At 61.3% G+C, this 17,980-nt stretch overlaps 1 protein-coding gene across 2 annotated transcripts; it reads left to right on the top strand.

The window, feature by feature from the left end:
• Positions 1-1,813: 1,813 nt before the first annotated feature.
• On the top strand, positions 1,814-17,541 carry LOC125637960 (CD276 antigen homolog). 2 transcript variants are annotated; one of them, XM_048853063.2, is made up of 7 exons: positions 1,815-1,939; positions 3,176-3,505; positions 3,806-4,105; positions 4,839-5,129; positions 14,906-15,010; positions 15,341-15,694; positions 16,172-17,541. In XM_048853063.2, the coding sequence occupies exons 1-7, from the start codon at positions 1,882-1,884 to the stop codon at positions 16,204-16,206; spliced, it is 1,473 nt and encodes a 490-aa protein (XP_048709020.2). In that variant the 5' UTR covers positions 1,815-1,881; the 3' UTR covers positions 16,207-17,541. The 2 variants fall into 2 exon arrangements, with proteins under 2 accessions (XP_074985200.1, XP_048709020.2); XM_075129099.1 differs by lacking the exon at positions 4,839-5,129 and having other exon boundaries at positions 1,814-1,939.
• Positions 17,542-17,980: the final 439 nt, after the last annotated feature.

Below are 17,980 nucleotides of genomic sequence, written 5' to 3'. Positions count from 1 at the left end.
CAGGGGGGTCAGACAGCAGAGCCTGTCTGCAGGGTCAATCTGGTTCAGACCACAGGCCTTCTCAAAGGCTGTGAGACAGGCATCAATAGCCCCCTGTCACGGCGTCCCCGGGCGATGCTCTGGAACTGCTCCCCACGAAGCCAGTCAGGACTCTGGGGCAGTCTCCTCTCTGTGAGCAGCCTGTCTTCAGGACACACAGCTCACCCGGCTTCCACCTTCCTGGGTCTGACCTCGGAGCATTCAGCCTCCTCTGCCCCTCCCTGCGCTTCCCACAGCGAGTCTGCCCAGGCGGGGTCCTGGGGAAGCCAGAGGGTCCTGCCCCCCAACTCCGCAGTCAGACGTGACTCTCAGCCAGCCAGTAAAACAGAAGGTTTATTAGACGACAGGAACATGGTCTAAAACAGAGCTTGCAAGTGCAGAGAACAGGACCCCTCAGCTGGGTCCATTTTGGGGGGCAGTGAGCCAGACAACCACGTCTGCCCTTCACTCCATGTCCCAGCCAGCCTCAAACTGAAACTCCCCCCAGCCCCTCCTCCTCTGGGCTTTGTCCCTTTCCCGGGCCAGGAGGTCACTGGATCCCTTTGTTCTCCAACTCTTTAGCTCTCACCTTGCAGGGGGGAAGGGCCCAGGCCATCAGTGGCCAGGAAACAGGGTGTTGGCCATTCTCTGTGTCCAGACCCCTGCACACACCTGCCCTGCAGAGCTCTGCAACGCTCATACACCCTTACCCCACCCCCTAGAGACTTAAGAACTGCCTAGGGAAAACTGAGGCACCCCCACACTATTCAGAGGGAACATTAAGAACAGTCCCACTTCGTCACAGCCGCCACTGGCAGAACTGACTGCCAAGCTGGGCCTCCTGGTCATCCGTCGCTGGGGTCTCCGTTCTCCAGGACATTGGCCGGGGTCCCAAGTTCCCTCACCGGTCCTCTGCACCAACAAACTCCCTCTCCCATCCCCTCGTTAAACCTGTAACACCCAGGGAAACTGAGTCCCACCCCCTCTGCATGCAAACCAGTGAAAAAAAACAAGGAAAACTCAAGAAAACCCCCCACTTCGTCACACTTCTTGACCAAAATGACAATTTTTCACCAAATTTAAATTTTCCACTTTGTCATTTAAATCATGGTCAAACTTTCTGTCGTCAATAAAACTCTTTGATTTCGGAGACCAGAAGACATTCCAGCAGCAGGGCAGGTTCCCGCTGTGGGATGAAAAGCCAGGAAAGGTTTGCAGGAAATTTTTAAAAAGTTCATTCCCCGTGAGAAGTGTGTGGCATTTTCTGTCCCTCTCTGCTGAGGGGTGCACGGCCGGCCAGGGGAACCGGGGTGCTCCTGGCTCTGACACCCCCGGGCGCTTGAACCAAGCCCACCTGGGCAGGTTTCCAGGTGGGGCAGGGGCGCTCTGGGCAATCACTTCGCCACCCCCCGACGGGCCGAGCTCAGAGCCCCTCGGAGCCGGGAGCCGGGCCAGCGCTGAGCCAGTACCCACCTCCGGGCCGGGCCTGACCCGAGCCAGACCCCAGAGCAGAGAGACGCTCGCTGGGCCAAGGGACACCGAGGGGGGCTGGAGCAGCGAACTCCAGCCCGAAACACACGGGGGACAGGTGGGAGCTGTCGTACGCACAGGTAATGGGGGGTCCCCCAGCCCCCCAACCTATCCCGGGGGGATCCCGCCAGCTCCCCCATTGCTCGGCTCTCCCCCCAGGCAATCCCGCTCCCCACGACGGGTCCTCCCCGGGGTCCCTGCCCTGATCTCGGAGCCCCGAGCTGTGGGTCCCGCCCAGCCCCGCGTCCTGCCCTTATCTCGCCCGCCAGCCACAGGCTGCAGAAGCGAAAGTAACCGAGGCTGGGGCCGCCGCGCCCCGCCCTGCACCACACGATGCCCCTCGCCCTGGCGCCCGGCCTCCTGCTCCTGCTGCTGCTGGCGAGCGGGGCCCGTGAGTAGCCGCCGGGGCCGCCCCTGCTCCCCGGGGGTCGCTTCTCTGCTCCCCGCCCCAGACCCTGCCCCAGAGGGGCGGCGTGGGCAGGAAACCCGGCCCCGGCTTCCCCCCCGCGGCCCCGGGGCCGGGGGGGCCAGCCCGGGCGGTGCCCTGGCGGATGGGGGGCGGGCTGGGCGCAGGGTCCCGCGGGGGGTCTCCGAGCCGGAGGGGCTGGTGGGTGAAAGTGGGAAGCTGGGAACCAGGACTCCTGGGTTCTCTCCCTAGCTCTAGGAGGGGAGTGGGGTGTGGTGGTTAGAGCAGGGGGGCGCTGGGAGCCAGGACTCCTGGGTTCTGTCCCATATTGGCACACCCCATGGCCAGGCCCCACCGCAAACCCACATCGCGCTCCCTCTGGGCTGTTCCTGTCCCCCAGCCCCCTCGCACCCATCACCCGCAACCTGCCCTGGGGTTCTGGAGCTAAATCTGCCCCCCTCCACGGGACCAGCCCAGTGCTGACGCCAGGGCCCTGGGGCCTCCACCGAGGGGCTGGCAAGGGGGGTGTCATGGCCACAGAATTGGTTCACGCTGCTGGGGGGTGCCCAGAGCCCTGACCAAGTCAGGCCGGAGAGCTGCCCGATTAGTAAGAAGGCAGGTCGGGCAGGTGGTGCTGGCTTTGGGGGTGGGGTGTGGTGCTGACGTGGGGGTCAGACACAGGGCAGGGGTCCTGCTCCCCACCCCACCCCTGCATGGGAACAGCTGGGGTGAGGGTGGCCCCTGAGGGAAGCTTGAAGTAGGAGGCTCAGGCTGGAGGACAGTGGGGGCTGGGCCGGGGGCAGGTGGGGCCAGGGGCTCAGGTTGAGGGGCAGAGGGGGCGGCTGGGGGGCTGGGGCAGGAGGCTCAGGCTGGGGGGCACAGGGCAGGTGGGGGCAGGGGCTGGGAACCATGTAAGGGCCACGACACCAGCTGCTGCGCAAACAGGAAGCTTCTCACTTCCTCTGCCTGAGGCTTGGGGCCCCCACGGGAACCCAGCGCCCGGCCCACATGGGACACGAGGCTGCCAGGCCTCAGCCTGGGGCCCCCACCTTCCTCCCTGGGCTCTGACTGGCCCTCGCAGAGAGGATGTGGGCTCCCATGGTGCTGAGGGGCTGGAGGGGGGCCCAGTCCCTGGGAGGGGGTGGGGTCTCCCCCCAGGCTGCCCCCCCTGCCCCCATGCCCCACAGAGCGGCAAATAGCCCTGCCTGTCTGTCTGTGCAGGGGGTGCCCTGGTGGTCTCCGTCCCCAGCTCCCGGGTGCAGACCCAGCCGGGCTCGGACGTGCTCCTGGGCTGTCACTTCTCCCTGGGGGTGCCCGTGGAGCTGATGGAGCTGGTGGTGCAGTGGAAGCTGGGGAACAGCCTGGTGGCCGAGTTCGATAACGTCGCATCGTACCGCAGGCCCGGGGCCAGCCTGTCCCAGGAGGGGCTGCAGGTCGGCAACGCCTCCCTGCTCCTCCCGCGGGTGGGGGGCACCGATGCCGGGCTCTACACCTGCGTGGTCATCGTCCCCCCGAGCCGGGAGAGTCGGCAGGTGGAGCTGCGTGTGGAAGGTAACTGTGGGGGGCAGGGTCCCAGGGCAGAGCCCAGAGGGGCATGGCTCCAGGGTTGGGTCTGCCCCCCTAAGCCACCTCCCCAGCGGGGCAGCAGCTGCCCCCTAACCCATGGCCCGGCCAAGTCTCCGTGGGCAGCACCGTGGCAGGGCGGAGGAGGAGGTGGGGGGAGGAGGAGGAGGAGATGGGGAATGGATTGGGGTGGTTGGGGCGGACGGGGAGATGGGGGGCAGATGAGGGTTGGTAGGGGGCGGACAAAGGGGTCTGGGCCCCACTGACTCTCCCCCTCCACCCCCTCAGTCCCGCCCCATGTCTCAGTGTGGGGCACCGAGGTGAGGGCCGGCGAGCAGAACCTCGTGACCTGCAACGTGAGCAACTTCTACCCCGGGAGCGTGAGCGTCACTTGGCTGCGGGACGGGCTGGTGGTGGGGGGCTCCAAGACGGCCCCCAGCCAGCTGGGCCCCACCGGCCTGTACAGCACGACCAGCATCCTCCCGCTCGTGCCCAGCATCCCCGAAGCCAGCGTGAGCTACGCCTGCCACGTGCAGCACGTCGCCCTGGGGGCGCCGATCCAAGAAGCCTTCCGGCTGAGCGTGCTCTGTGAGTCACCCCACAGCACCCCCCACTGCCCATCCCCCACCAGAGCCCCGTCCCCCCACTGCACTTCACCCCCCGCTGCACCCCCACTTCTCTACATGCCTCCGCAGCACCCCCCACTGCCCATCCTCCACCAGAGCCCCGTCCCCCCACTGCACTTCACCCCCCGCTGCACCCCCACTTCTCTACATGCCTCCGCAGCACCCCCCACTGTCCATCCCCCACCAGAGCCCCATCCCCCCACTGCTCCCCATCCCACAGAACCCCGTCCTCCCCACAACACCCCATCCCCTGCTGCACCCCCCAGCACCCCATCCCCACCAGACCCCCATCCCCCCCACAAAACCCTGCCCCTCCCCTCACAGCACTGCCCATCCCCCACCAGACCCCCACCCTCCCCACTGCACCCCATCCTCCCCACAGCAGTGCCCATCCCCCCTACACCCCCCCACAGAATCCCACCCCATACTGCACTCCAACAGCACCCCCATCCTCCCCACAGCACCCCCATGCCCCTACAGCACTGCCCACCCCCTGCCAGAGCCCTGTCCCCTGTACAGCACCCCATTCCCACGCAGCGCCCCCTGCTGTGCTCCTGGGGGCCCCATTCCTTCCACCTGCCCCCCCCCCAGGTGCCTGTTCCCCTGCCTAGAGGGCCCCCCCATGAAAGTCCCCTCTTGGGGCCCAGAGCCTGGGGAGGGAGCCCAGCGCCCTGACCCTGTTTCCTGCCCGGCAGCCCCGCCACGGCTGACCCTGCTGCCGCCCCTGGTGACGCTGGAGGGGCAGGCCACTCTGCAGTGCCGGGTGAGCGGCTACCACCCCGCCGAGATCACGGTGCAATGGCTGCGGGACGGGGTGCCCCTGCTCTCCATGGTGTCACCCCCCATGAAGGAACCCGACGGGTCCTTCGCCCTCCGCAGCAGCTGCATCCTCGACCGCCCGGAGAGCAGCGCCCAGGCCAACTTCGCCTGCCATGTACAGCACCCGGCGCTGGCCGCCCCGCTGGAGCGCACAGCCGTCTGGATAGGTCAGTGTGGCGGGCTGAGGGCCAGAAGGCATAGGCATCGACTTTCCCTCTGCCTGGCGGGGGCTTGACCCCTCCCCGCCCCGGCCCACCTCTTCCCGCCCCTGCACCGCCCTTGCCCCGCCCCCATCCCAACCCTTCCCCCAAGTCCCCACCCCTGCCCCGAGCGGCGACATCTCTGTTCCTCCCCTTCTCTCCCGGAGAGTCCTAATTGCCGCCAAACAGCTGTTAGGTGGCAGGAAGTGTGGGGAGGAGCAGGGATGCAGCGCGTTGGGGGGGGGAGGAGGTGAGGTGGGGGGCAGAGGGAGCTTGGCTGCCGGTGGGTGCAGAGCACCCGCTAATTTTTCCCCGTGGGTGCTCCAGGCCCGGAGAACCCATGGAGTCGGCACCTATGCCAGAAGCGGGAAGTGGTCTTACCCCCTGTTACGGAGTGTGGGGGAGTCCGGGCCCTGCACCCCCCACTTCCTGCAATTCACTGTGACTCTCAGCCAGCCAGTAACACAGGAGGTTTATTAGATGACAGGAACATGGTCTAACACAGAGCTTGTAGGTGCAGAGAACAGGACCCCTCAGTCAGGTCTGTCTTAGGGGAGGTCAGGTCCCTCCATTTCCCAGCCAGCTCCAAACTGAAACTCCCCAGCCCCTCCTCTGGCCTGCGTCTCTCTCCCGGGCCAGGAGGCCACCTGATCCCTTTGCTCCCCAACACCTTCCGCCTGCACCTTTGCAGAGGAGGGGCCCAGGCCATCAGTGGCCACGAGACAGGGTGTCGGTCAGTTTCTGTGCCGACATCATCACACTGGCCCTCTAGGGCTCTACAACAATCACACCTCCTGATCTCACCACCTGGATCCTTAAGAACTGCATAGGGGAAACTGAGGCACGCCTATAGTATTCAGAGAGAACATTAAGAACAGTCCCACTTCATCATCCCCTGCCCCTCCCAGCCCAGCCGGCCTCAGCATCGCTCCCGGCTGCACTGCCCCCTTCCCTGGTGTCACGGAGTCCCTGGGCGATGCTCTGGAACTGCTCCCCATGAAGTCAGTCAGGACTCTGGGGTAGTCGCCTTTCTGTGAGCAGCCTGTCTTCAGGACACACAGCTCACCCGGCTTCCACCTTCCTGGGTCTGACCTCGGAGCATTCAGCATCCTCTGCCTCTCCGTGTGCTTCCCCCAGCGAGTCCGCTCAGGCGGGGCTCCTGGGGAAGCCAGAGGGTCCTGCACCCCAACTTCGCAGTCAGACGTTGTCACGGAGTGTGGGGGAGTCCAGGCCCTGCACCCCTCTTCCTGGGATCCACTGAGACTCTCAGCCAGCCAGTAAAACAGAAGGTTTATTGGACAACAGGAACACAGTCCACAACAGAGCTTGTGGGTACAACCAGGACCCCTCAATCACATCCTTCTGGGGGAGCAGGGAGCTTAGACCCCAGCCCTGGGGTTCCCTGTGTTCCTCCCCCCAGCCTCCCAACTGCCAACTAAACTCACCCCGCAGGTTCCCTGCTGCAGCCTCTGTTCACATTCCTGGGCAGAGGTGTTACCTCCCCCTCCCCCTCCTGGCTCAGGTGACAGGCTCTCAGGTCTCCCATCCCCAGGGCACATTCCCAGGTCAACACTCCCCCCTCCCTGCTGAGTCACATCGTCACATCTCTCCCCCCTTCGAGACTGAACTGAGCGGGGTCACTGTGACCAGTGACCTGGGGAAGTTCGGGGCCCCCTCTCCGGGACAGCGCATCCGCTATCAGGTTGGCACTTCCCTTCACGTGGACCACGTCCATGTCGTAATCCTGCAGGAGCAGGCTCCATCTCAGGAGCTTGGCGTTGGCTCCTTTCATCTGGTGCAGCCAGGTCAGGGGCGAGTGGTCGGTGTACACGGTGAAGTGCCGCCCGAAGAGATAGGGCTCTAGTTTCTTGAGGGCCCACACCATGGCCAGGCACTCCTTCTCGATGGCCGCGTAGTGTTGCTCCCGGGGTAGCAACTTCTTGCTCAGGTACACGATGGGGTGTCTCTCCCCCTTTTCATCCTCCTGCATTAACACCGCCCCCAGTCCCGTGTCGGAGGCGTCGGTGAACACCACAAAGGCCTTGTCAAAGTCCGGGTTCGCCAGAACTGGGCCACTGACCAGAGCCTCCTTCAGCGCCCGGAAAGCCTCCTGGCACTGCTCGGTCCAGACCACCTTGTCTGGCTTCCCCTTCTTGCATAGCTCAGTGATGGGGGTGGCTATGGCGCTAAAGTGAGGCACAAATCTTCGGTAGTATCCTGCCATCCCAATAAAGGCTTGGACCTGCTTTTTGGTGTGGGGAGCGGGCCAGTCTCTGATCACCTCCACCTTGGCTGGTTCCGGCTTTAGGCGGCCGCTCCCCACCCGATGGCCCAGGTAAGACACTTCCGCCATCCCCACCTTGCACTTCTCCGCTTTTACAGTCAGCCCAGCCCCCTGGAGTCGGTCCAGCACTTGTCTAACCTGGGACACATGGTCCTCCCAGGTCTGGCTAAAGACACAGATGTCATCAATATACGCCACGGCAAAACTCTCCATCCCCCTCAGGAGCTGGTCCACCAGGCGCTGGAAGGTGGCCGGCGCTCCCTTGAGGCCGAAAGGCAGGGTCAGGAACTCATAGAGCCCCAGAGGGGTGATAAAGGCCGATTTCAGCCGGGCATCTGCATCCAGCGGCACTTGCCAGTAGCCCTTTGTAAGGTCCATGGTGGTAAGGTACCGAGCTCCTCCCAGCTTGTCTAGGAGCTCATCAGGCCTGGGCATGGGGTAGGCATCCGATACAGTGATGGCATTGAGCTTCCGATAGTCCACACAGAACCGGACCGACCCGTCCTTTTTGGGGACCAGCACCACCGGCGAGGCCCAAGGGCTGGCAGATGGCTGGATCACCCCCAAAGCCAGCATGTCCCGGACCTCTCTCTCCAGGTCCTGAGCAGTTTTCCCTGTGACTCGGAAGGGGGAGCATCTTATCGGCGGGTGCGACCCTGTCTGCACCCGGTGGACAGTCAGATTAGTGCGTCCAGGCTGGTTGGAAAACAGCTGTCGGTACGGATGCAGCACCCCCCTGACCTCATCTTGCTGGGCAGGGGTTAGCTGATCCGAGAGGGGAATTGTTTCCAGGGGGGAACCAGCTCTGGTCCCAGGGAATAGATCCACTAAAGGGTCATCTCCCTGCTCTTCCCACTGTCCACACACGGCCAACACCACATTCCCCCTGGCATAATATGGCTTCATCATATTCACATGGTACACCCGGCGGTGGTGCGCCCGGTTCGACAGCTCCACCACATAGTTTACCTCATTGAGCTGCTTGACGACCTTGAAAGGGCCCTCCCAGGCGGCCTGTAGTTTGTTCTTTCTCACTGGGATGAGAACCATCACCGGATCCCCGGTGGCGTAGGCACGGGCCCTTGCCGTGCGGTCATACCAGACCTTCTGCTTCTTCTGGGCTCTGGCCAGATTCTCCCTGGCCAGGCCCATGAGTTCAGCAAGTCTCTCTCGGAAGATCAGGACATACTCCACCACTGACTCTCCATCGGGAGTGGCCTTCCCCTCCCACTCGTCTCTCATCAGGTCCAGGGGGCCCCTCACCCTCCTTCCATATAACAGTTCGAAAGGCGAAAATCCGGTAGACTCCTGTGGCACCTCCCTGTACGCGAACAGCAGGTGAGGTAAGTACTTGTCCCAATCCTGTGGGTGCTGGTTCATAAAGGTTTTCAGCATCATCTTTAGCGTCCCGTTAAACCTCTCCACCAGCCCGTTGGACTGGGGGTGATAAGCTGAGGCCCAGTCGTGCCGGACCCCACATTTCTCCCACAAGCACCGGAGCAGGGCCGACATGAAGTTGGAGCCTTGGTCTGTCAAGACTTCCTTGGGGAACCCCACTCGGCTGAAAATGGTCAGGAGCGCATCGGCCACGGTGTCTGCTTCAATGGAAGCTAAGGGCACTGCCTCGGGGTAGCGGGTGGCAAAATCTACCACCACCAGAATGTATTTCTTCCCCGACCGGGTCGTCCTGCTGAGAGGCCCCACGATGTCCATGGCCACCTTCTGGAAAGGCTCCTCTATGATGGGCAAAGGTCTCAAAGCCGCTTTCCCCTTGTCCCGGGCCTTCCCCACCCTCTGACAGGGGTCACAGGATCGGCAATACTGCCGGACCGTGGTAAAGACCCCGGGCCAGTAAAAGTTCTGTAGCAACCTCTGCCGGGTGCGCCGGGTTCCCTGGTGCCCTGCGAGGGGGATGTCATGGGCCAGGTACAGGAGCTTGCGGCGATACTTCTGGGGGACCACCAGCTGCCTCCTGATCCCACAGGACTCTACTTCCCTTGTGGGAGCCCATTCTCGGTACAGGAACCCCTTCTCCCACAGGAACCTCTCCTGGCAGCCTCTCCTCATGGTCCGTACCACCCTGAGGTCGGCCAGGTCCCTGAGCTTCCGCAAGGAGGGATCTTTCCTCAACTCGGCCTGGAACTCAGCAGCTGGGGAAGGGATGGGGCCCGGTTCCCCCTCAGTGGCCAGGTCTGAGGCCTCAGCCTCTCTGAGCCGTGCCCCTCGGCCCTCCCTTCCCACCAGGGTAGGGTCCTGCGCCTCCGGTGCGGTACCCTCCCCGAGGTCAGGGAGCAGTGGCCCTCGCCGGCTCTGGCTACGGGTCACAACCAGGGCGGTCTGGGGCTTGCTTGGCCAGTCCTCTAGGTCTCCCCCCATCAAAACTTCAGTGGGCAAATGGTGGTGTACCCCCACATCCTTGTGGCCCTCCTTGGCCCCCCATTTCAGGTGTACCCTTGCCACGGGCACCTTAAATGGGGTCCCACCCACCCCTGTCAGGGTCAGGTAGGTGTTGGGCACCACCCGATCTGGGGCCACCACCTCGGGCCGGGCCAGCGTCACCTCCGCACCCGTATCCCAGTATCCATTGACCTTCCTCCCATCCACCTCCAGGGGAACAAGGCACTCTCTCCGGAGGGACAGCCCCGCGCCCACCCTGTAAACTGAGCGCCCTGAGTCCAGAGCCTCCAGCCCTCTGGTGGAGCTGGCCTGGGGTACTCTTCCCTCCGGGGCAGGTGGTAAACTGGCAGCCCCCCTTGCCTGAGTCGTCTGCCCCTCGTCCAGCTGGGTCCCTACCCAGTTAACCCTGGGTAGGTTGGGTCTGCTCAGTTTGTCCCTGAGCCCAGGGCACTGGGACCGTACGTGGCCTCTCTGGCCACAGTGATAGCAGCTCAGGTCACGTTGGTCCCCTCGAGCGGGTCGGAGGGGCCCGACGCCAGGCGTTCCCCTTGGGAGGGGGTTCTCCCTATTTCCCCGCTGGGAGGCCCCCTGGTGACTCTCTCTCTGCATCGGGGGGGGCCTGTTCTTTTGGGACTCCTCCCGGCTACCCCCTGACCGACTGTTCACAAACTCGTCGGCCAGCTGCCCTGCGTGCTGGGGGTTCTCGAGCTTTTTGTCCACCAACCACAGCCTCAGGTCGGAAGGGCACTGTTCATACAGCTGCTCCAGTACAATTAGGTCAAGCAGGTCCTCTTTAGCTCGGGCCCCCGCTGTCCACTTGCGGGCATACCCCTGCATCCGGTTGGCCAGTTGTAGGTAGGTGACCTCAGGCGTTTTACGCTGACTCCGGAACCTTCTCCGGTACATCTCGGGGGTCAGCCCAAACTCACGGAGCAGGGCCTGTTTGAACAGTTCATAGTCCCCTGCCTCCGGCCCTGTCATCCGGCTGTACACCTCCACGGCTTTGGGGTCCAGTAAGGGGGTGAGAAACTGGAGCCTGTCTGCAGGGTCAACCCTGTGCAGCTCACAGGCATTCTCAAAGGCCGTCAGGAAGCTATCTATGTCCTCCCCCTCCTTACGCTGGGCCAGGAAGCACTTATCAAAGTTCCTTGCAGTCTTGGGTCCCCCCTCACTCACCACAGCCGGGGCCCCACTGCTCTTCAGCCGGGCCAGCTCCAGTTCGTGCTGTCTTTGTTTCTCCTTCTCCTGACGCTCCCTCTCCTTCTCCTCCTGCTCATGTTGACGTTGTTTCTCCTTCTCCTCCTGCTCATGTTGACGTTGTTTCTCCTTCTCCTCCTGCTCATGTTGACGTTGTTTCTCCTCATGTTGACGTTGTTTTTCATGATCCTCCAGCTCCCTCATTTTCATCTCCCTCTCCCATTCCAGCCGCCTCCGCTCCAGGGATGGGGAGCTCCGCCGGGAGGATCCCCTGCTGGGTGCTGGGGTCAGGGTGCCCTCGGTATTCGCTGGGCTTCCCCCAACCCCTCCCCCAGACATAGGTAGGAAGGGTCTCGGGATGTCCTCGGCAGCAGTCTGACCCCTCCCAGCCCGGTCAGGCCCCAGGGCCCACGCTGCGTCTGCCGGGCGGCTCCCCTCAGGGATAGGGATCGGGTCATCCAAGCGATCCCTCTCCTCCAACTGGGCAATCAGTTGTTCCTTGGTGGACCTCCCGATGCGCAGCCCCCTCTGCCTGCACAGCTCCACCAGGTCACTCTTAAGGCGTTTAGCGTACATCTCCCTGCTGGCCACTCGCAGGCCGGGCAGCTTCCCACGGTTTCCAGGAAAAGCCCTTAGTGTGCCAGTCCTTCTTGAGGTCACCACCTCTTTGCCAGGGTCGAGCTGCAGACTCCTCCGCCCCTGGGACTGCTCGCTGCAATCCCCCGGGGGACCCTGTTACTGCAAAAGTCTTTCTCTCTGGTCACACATTCCCAGGGGTTAACCGCCCCCCGAAACCGTCTCTGAATCTTCAGCACGCCTGGTCCCCGTCAATTCCCCTTCGTTTTACTGTTCCCCAGTCACTTACTGCAGGGAGCGCCGTTCACGGGGTGCAGTAGATCCCACCGCTGCCACCAGTTGTCACGGAGTGTGGGGGAGTCCAGGCCCTGCACCCCTCTTCCTGGGATCCACTGAGACTCTCAGCCAGCCAGTAAAACAGAAGGTTTATTGGACAACAGGAACACAGTCCACAACAGAGCTTGTGGGTACAACCAGGACCCCTCAATCACATCCTTCTGGGGGAGCAGGGAGCTTAGACCCCAGCCCTGGGGTTCCCTGTGTTCCTCCCCCCAGCCTCCCAACTGCCAACTAAACTCACCCCGCAGGTTCCCTGCTGCAGCCTCTGTTCACATTCCTGGGCAGAGGTGTTACCTCCCCCTCCCCCTCCTGGCTCAGGTGACAGGCTCTCAGGTCTCCCATCCCCAGGGCACATTCCCAGGTCAACACTCCCCCCTCCCTGCTGAGTCACATCGTCACAGACGTGACTCTCAGCCAGCCAGTAAAACAGAAGGTTTATTAGACGACAGGAACATGGTCTAAAACAGAGCTTGCAGGTGCAGAGAACGGGACCCCTCAGCTGGGTCCATTTTGGGGGGCAGTGAGCCAGACAACCACGTCTGCACTTCACTCCATGTCCCAGCCAGCCCCCAACTGAAACTCCCCTCCAGCCCCTCCTCCTCTGGGCTTTGTTCCTTTCCCGGGCCAGGTGGTCACCTGATTCCTTTGTTCTCCAACCCTTTAGCTCTCACCTTGCAGGGGGGAAGGGCCCAGGCCATCAGTTGCCAGGAAACAGGGTGTCGGCCATTCTCTGTGTCCAGACCCCTGCACACACCTGCCCTCTAGGGCTCTGCAATGATCATACATGCTTACCCCACCCCCTAGATACTTAAGAACTGCCTAGGGGAAACTGAGGCACCCCCACACTATTCAGAGGAAACATTAAGAACAGTCCCACTTCGTCACACCTGGTATTAGCCCCTCCCTGCTCCCCTAACTGTGTTAAAATTACCAGCCTTCGCTTTCATCTGATCCCGCGAGCACAAGGGTGGGGGGAGCCTGTGAGCAGTCGTAGAATCAGAGACCATCAGGGTTGGAAGGGACCTCAGGAGGTCACCTAGTCCCACCCCCTGCTCAAAGCAGGACTGACCACAACTAAATCATCCCAGCCAGGGCTTTGTCAAGCCTGACCTTAAACACCTCTAAGGATGGAAATTCCACCACCTCCCTAGGGAACCCATTGCAGGGCTTCCCCACCCTCCTAGTGAAATCGTGTTTCCGAATATCCAACCTAGACCTCCCCCACTGCAACTAGAGACCATTGCTCCTCGTTCTGTCGTCTGCCACCCCTCAGAACAGCCGAGCTCCATCCTCTTTGGAACCCCCTTTCAGGTAGTTGAAAGCAGCTATCAAATCCCCCCTCACTCCTCTCTTCCGCAGACTAAACAATCCCAGTTCCCTCAGCCTCTCCTCATAAGTCATGTGCCCCAGCCCCCCTAATCATTTTTGTTGCCCTTCGCTGGACTCTCTCCAATTTGTCCACATCCTTCTTGTAGTGTGGGGCCCAAAACTGGATGCACTACTCCAGATGAGGCCTCACCAATGTCGAATAGAGGGGAATGATCACGTCCCTCGATCTGCTAATGCTCCTTCTAATGCAGCCCGATATGCCATTAGCCTTCTGTGACGATGTCACTCACAGGGAGGGGGGGAGTGTTGACCTGGGACTGTGCCCTGGGGAGGGGAGACCTGAGAGCCTGTCCCCTGAGCCGGGAGGGGGAGGTGACACCTCTGCCAGGAATGTGGACAGAGGCTGCAGGAGGGGGCCTGCTGGGGGGGGTTAGTTTCAGTTTGGGGCTGGGTGGAGGAACGCAGGGAACCCCAGGGCTGGGGTCTGAGCTCCCTGCCCCCCAGAAGGACTTGACTGAGGGGTCCTGGGGGTACGCACAAGCTCTGTTTTGGACTGTGTTCCTGTGGTACAATAAACCTTCTGTTTTACTGGCTGGCTGAGAGTCTCAGGGAATCCCAGGAAGAGGGGTGCAGGGCCTGGACTCCCCCACACTCCGTAACACCTTCTTGGCCACAAGGGCACACTGTTGACTGATATCCAGCTTCTCGTCCACTGTCACCCCTAGGTCCTTCTCTGCAGAACTGTGCCTAGCCATTCGGTCCCTAGTCTGTAGCGGTGCATGGGATTCTTCTGTCCTAAGTGCAGGAGTCTGCACTTGTCCTTGTTGAACCTCATCCAATTTCTTTTGGCCCAATCCTCTAATTTCTCTTGGTCCCTCTGTATCCTATCCCTGCCCTCCAGCATATCTACCTCTCCTCCCAGTTTAGTGTCATTTGCAAACTTGCTGAGAGTGCAATCCACACCATTCTCCAGATCATTTATGAAGATATTGAACAAAACCGGCCCCAGGACCGACCCCTGGGGCACTCCACTTGATACCGGCTGCCAACTAGACATGGAGCCATTGATCACTACCCGTTGAGCCCGACAATCTAGCCAGCTTTCTACCCACCTTATAGTGCATTCATCCAGCCCATACTTCCTTAACTTGCTGGCAAGAATACTGTGGGAGACCATGTCAAAAGCTTTGCTAAAGTCGAGGAATAACACGTCCACCACTTTCCCCTCATCCACAGAACCAGTAATCTCATCATAGAAGGCAATTAGATGAGTCAGGCATGACTTGCCCTTGGTGAATCCATGCTGACTGTTCCTGATCACTTTCCTCTCCTCTAAGTGCTTCAGAATGGATTCCTTGAGGACTGCTCCATGATTTTGCCAGGGACTGAAGTGAGCTGACCGGTCTGTAGTTCCCCGGGTTCTCCCGCTGCCATGCGGGGAGTTGGCCAAGGGAGCTGCCGGTTTCCTTGGTCTGTGTTTTGGGAGCTTGTGCGGTATCCGGGATTCCGAACACTGAGCCCCCTCGGCACCGTAGCCTCCCGGCAGGAGCCTGGTTAGCGCCCAGCTGCTCTGGGCGTGGGGCCGGGGGCGGAGCACTAATGCCGACTCTCTCCCCGGCAGTCCCCACGAGCTCCGAATTACTGGCATGGGTATTGCTGGGAATCTCGCTGGGCCTGCTGCTGCTGCTCCTCGCACGGGTCGTGTACCGGGGCTGCAACATCAGCAGTAAGTGGACCTGGACCCCATCCCCGAGCGGTTCCCCCCCGCCCCAACCCTTCACACTCTCCCTCCCCCCGCCCCACGCCCTCCTCCCGCTGCCTCCCCACGCCCTCCTCCCTCCGGCTCACGATCTCCCCCTGCCCCACGACCTCCCCCTTCCGGCTCACACCTTCCCCCCGCCCCACGACCTCCTCCCTCCGGCTCACGCCCTACCCACGACCTCCTCCCTCTGGCTCACGCCCTCCCGCTGCCCTGCCTGCCCCACCACCTCTGACTCACACCCTCCCCCTGCCCCACACCTGCTTACCCCAGCCTGACGGCTGCCTCTCCCCACAGTGTCCAAGATCCATCGGGGGCAGTGTGGGCCGGAGGGCAGCATCATCGTGCTGTGGTGCGAGGTGGAGGGCCGGCTCCGGGCCACGGACCAGCTGGCCTGGGCGAGGCTGCGCCCAGGGAAGGAGCCCGGGCGGCCCGGGGAGCTGAGTGAGCCCTTGCTGAAGGGGGAGTCGGAGCAGTACCAGATTTCGACATGGCGGTGCCCCCTCCGGCTGGGCAGGGAGCGGCTCATGTCCTGTCTGATCATCTGCTCGGCAGGGAGCGTCCACGGCCCCTTCAGCTGCACGTTCCAGCCGGGCACGGCCGGCAGGCGGGTTCAGGAGAGACACATCACCCTCTCCAGTGCGCAGGGAGGTAAGTGGGTCGGAGACAGGATTGCGGGGGGCAGATCGGGTGCTGGACAGAGGGCAGCAGGGGGCTGTGCGGCGCAGGGATTGGGGTGCCCTGGGGAGGCAAGGATATGTGGCGCATAGTCGGGGCACAGAATGTAGGGGGAGGGGATGGGGGTTCTGCAGGGTGGGGGGGTGCAGGGGAAGGGATATGGGGCACCGGATGCTCAGGAAAGGGGGTGAGGTGCAGGCGGAGGGGTGCAGGGTATATGGGGCGCAGTGGGGTGGAATATGGGGCACAGGAAGCAGGGTGAAGCGGGGGATGGGAAGGGTGCAGGATATATGGGGCACAGTGGGGCGGGATATGGGGCGCAGGACGCATAGCGAAGGGGTGGGCTCTGTGTGCTTTCAACTCCGTGGGGCCCCAGGCTATGCCCCCAACATGGTGGGGATTCTGCCCAGCCCTCCGGGAGCCATCTTTGACCCCCTCCCCTTCTTCCAGTCACGCCGGATACGGATCTCAGCAGCTGCCTGTGAGGGCCTGGAGCAGCGCGGGCGGCCCCACGCTAGGTGCCAGAGCCCAGCAGGATGAGGGCCAGGCTGCCAGCTCCACGCTGACAAATGCCCACCTGGACTCAGTGTGACGAAGTGGGACTGTTCTTAATGTTTCCTCTGAATAGTGTAGGGGTGCCTCAGTTTCCACCATGCAACAATTCACCCCTCACAGGAATTCTGCTCTTACCCTCTTTCCCTAGGGCTTGCTCTAGAGGAACACTTTCCTGAGCAACAACAGACTCTTTCTGGGTCTCCCTTACATCCAGAATTACCTCTGGCCCATCCGATGGATTCCTACACAATCCCCTTTCAGGCAAACTTACAGACTTCCTAGATAAAAGGTCAGAAGCATTCTCCTTCCCTTTGCCACACACAAGTTCAGGAATCTTTTCCTCCTTGCTACAGGTTTCCACACCCTCAGTAGGTAACACAATCACACACCTTCATGCTCTCCTTGTGCCCTGGCTAGGATCTCACCCTGATCAGACAGAGTTGCTCCACCCTTTCCAACAACACACTAGCAACAGGCAAAATACAAGCACCAGAATTGTCTGGGCTCTGGGATTTTGCATAGTCACTAACTGGATGCGACCTAGTTACCGGGCCATTCTCCCGAGCAGACACAAACTTAGGACCCTTCCCTTCCTGGGCTTTAGCTGAATCCAGAACCAGCTCTGAGACAACTGCACGACCCTCAACCATCACAGGTTGAAAGGCCCCTTCTGTCTGCTCCACAGACCAAGAAGAGCCGGACACACCTTCTCCTTTCCCAGACACACAGCTTGGGATCTCATTCCCCTGGTCCCAGCACACAAGGCTGGTCACAGACAACTGCTTGGAGATTGATAAGGAAAAGTTAGCACATGTGACTCCATTTTGGTTTGGGGCCCACCATTGTCTAAATGCCAGCACATCATACACCAGGAGGAGTGATCCTTAGATACTGAATCCCTGTGAAAATCCTCCTCCTTGTCTCCAGCCTGCCTTGACTCCCAGTATCTGGTTTTTGTCAGTCTGTAACTCCCTGTCTCTTGGCCTTGATGTGAGGCCTCCCATCCTGATAATAAAGGTTACTGATGCATGGCTTTAGGACCATGCTGTGTAATTAACATACTGGTTTAGCACGAGGAATGCACCAAGCAGGGATAGGTGGTAGATAAGACAAGGGTTTGTTTATTGGCTAAGGTTTCCAATGCAGGAGGGCAACATGCTTTGCTAAAAAGTATATAACCTTTGTATAATCTGCATTCAGGGTCCCCTCCTGGCTAGCAGGGGGGCACCACGCTCGAGCGTAATAAACTTAGTGTCTTTTGGGAACTCTGCAGTTGTGGACTTTGTTTCTGTGTATCAGCCTAGATTCGAACTGTGTGTGTCCTACCAGGTGTAATTCGCAGCATTGGTGTGTGTGTCCTACCAGGTGTAATTCGCAGCAGTTGTATGCGTGTCCTACCAGGTGTAATTCGTAACAAGATCAGGGTAGCTCCCTCCACAGGCAAGTCAATACCCCTGACAGACACAGGCACGTTTCCTTCCCTGTCACACTTCTCCACCCAGCTAACAGGTAAGGTCCAGGGAGCTATCGACCACCCCCAACCTAAGGGAGGGCGTGAAACTGGAAGGGCCTGGTGTAACTCCTACCAAGGAAAGGGAGAGATGCTGGGGCATCCATGGGAACGTTGGTGGCTTTGAACTTCCCCAGGTCACCGGCTAAAGTGACCCCGCTCAGTTCGATCTCGAAGGGGGGAGAGGTGTGACG

Source organism: Caretta caretta, chromosome 6 (genome assembly GCF_965140235.1).
Source record: "Caretta caretta isolate rCarCar2 chromosome 6, rCarCar1.hap1, whole genome shotgun sequence".
In the NCBI taxonomy this organism is placed as follows: domain Eukaryota; kingdom Metazoa; phylum Chordata; order Testudines; family Cheloniidae; genus Caretta; species Caretta caretta.
Note: the sequence above shows the minus strand (reverse complement) of the source record. Positions and strands in the feature narration are given on the sequence as shown.

Coding starts and splice junctions, on each gene's coding strand:
- LOC125637960 (XM_048853063.2), top strand. CDS start 1,882: ATGCCCCTCGCCCTGGCGCCCGGCCTCCTGCTCCTGCTGCTGCTGGCG. Junction 4,106..4,838: donor CTTCCGGCTGAGCGTGCTCT/GTGAGTCACCCC, acceptor CCTGCCCGGCAG/CCCCGCCACGGCTGACCCTG. Junction 15,695..16,171: donor CCTCTCCAGTGCGCAGGGAG/GTAAGTGGGTCG, acceptor CCCTTCTTCCAG/TCACGCCGGATACGGATCTC.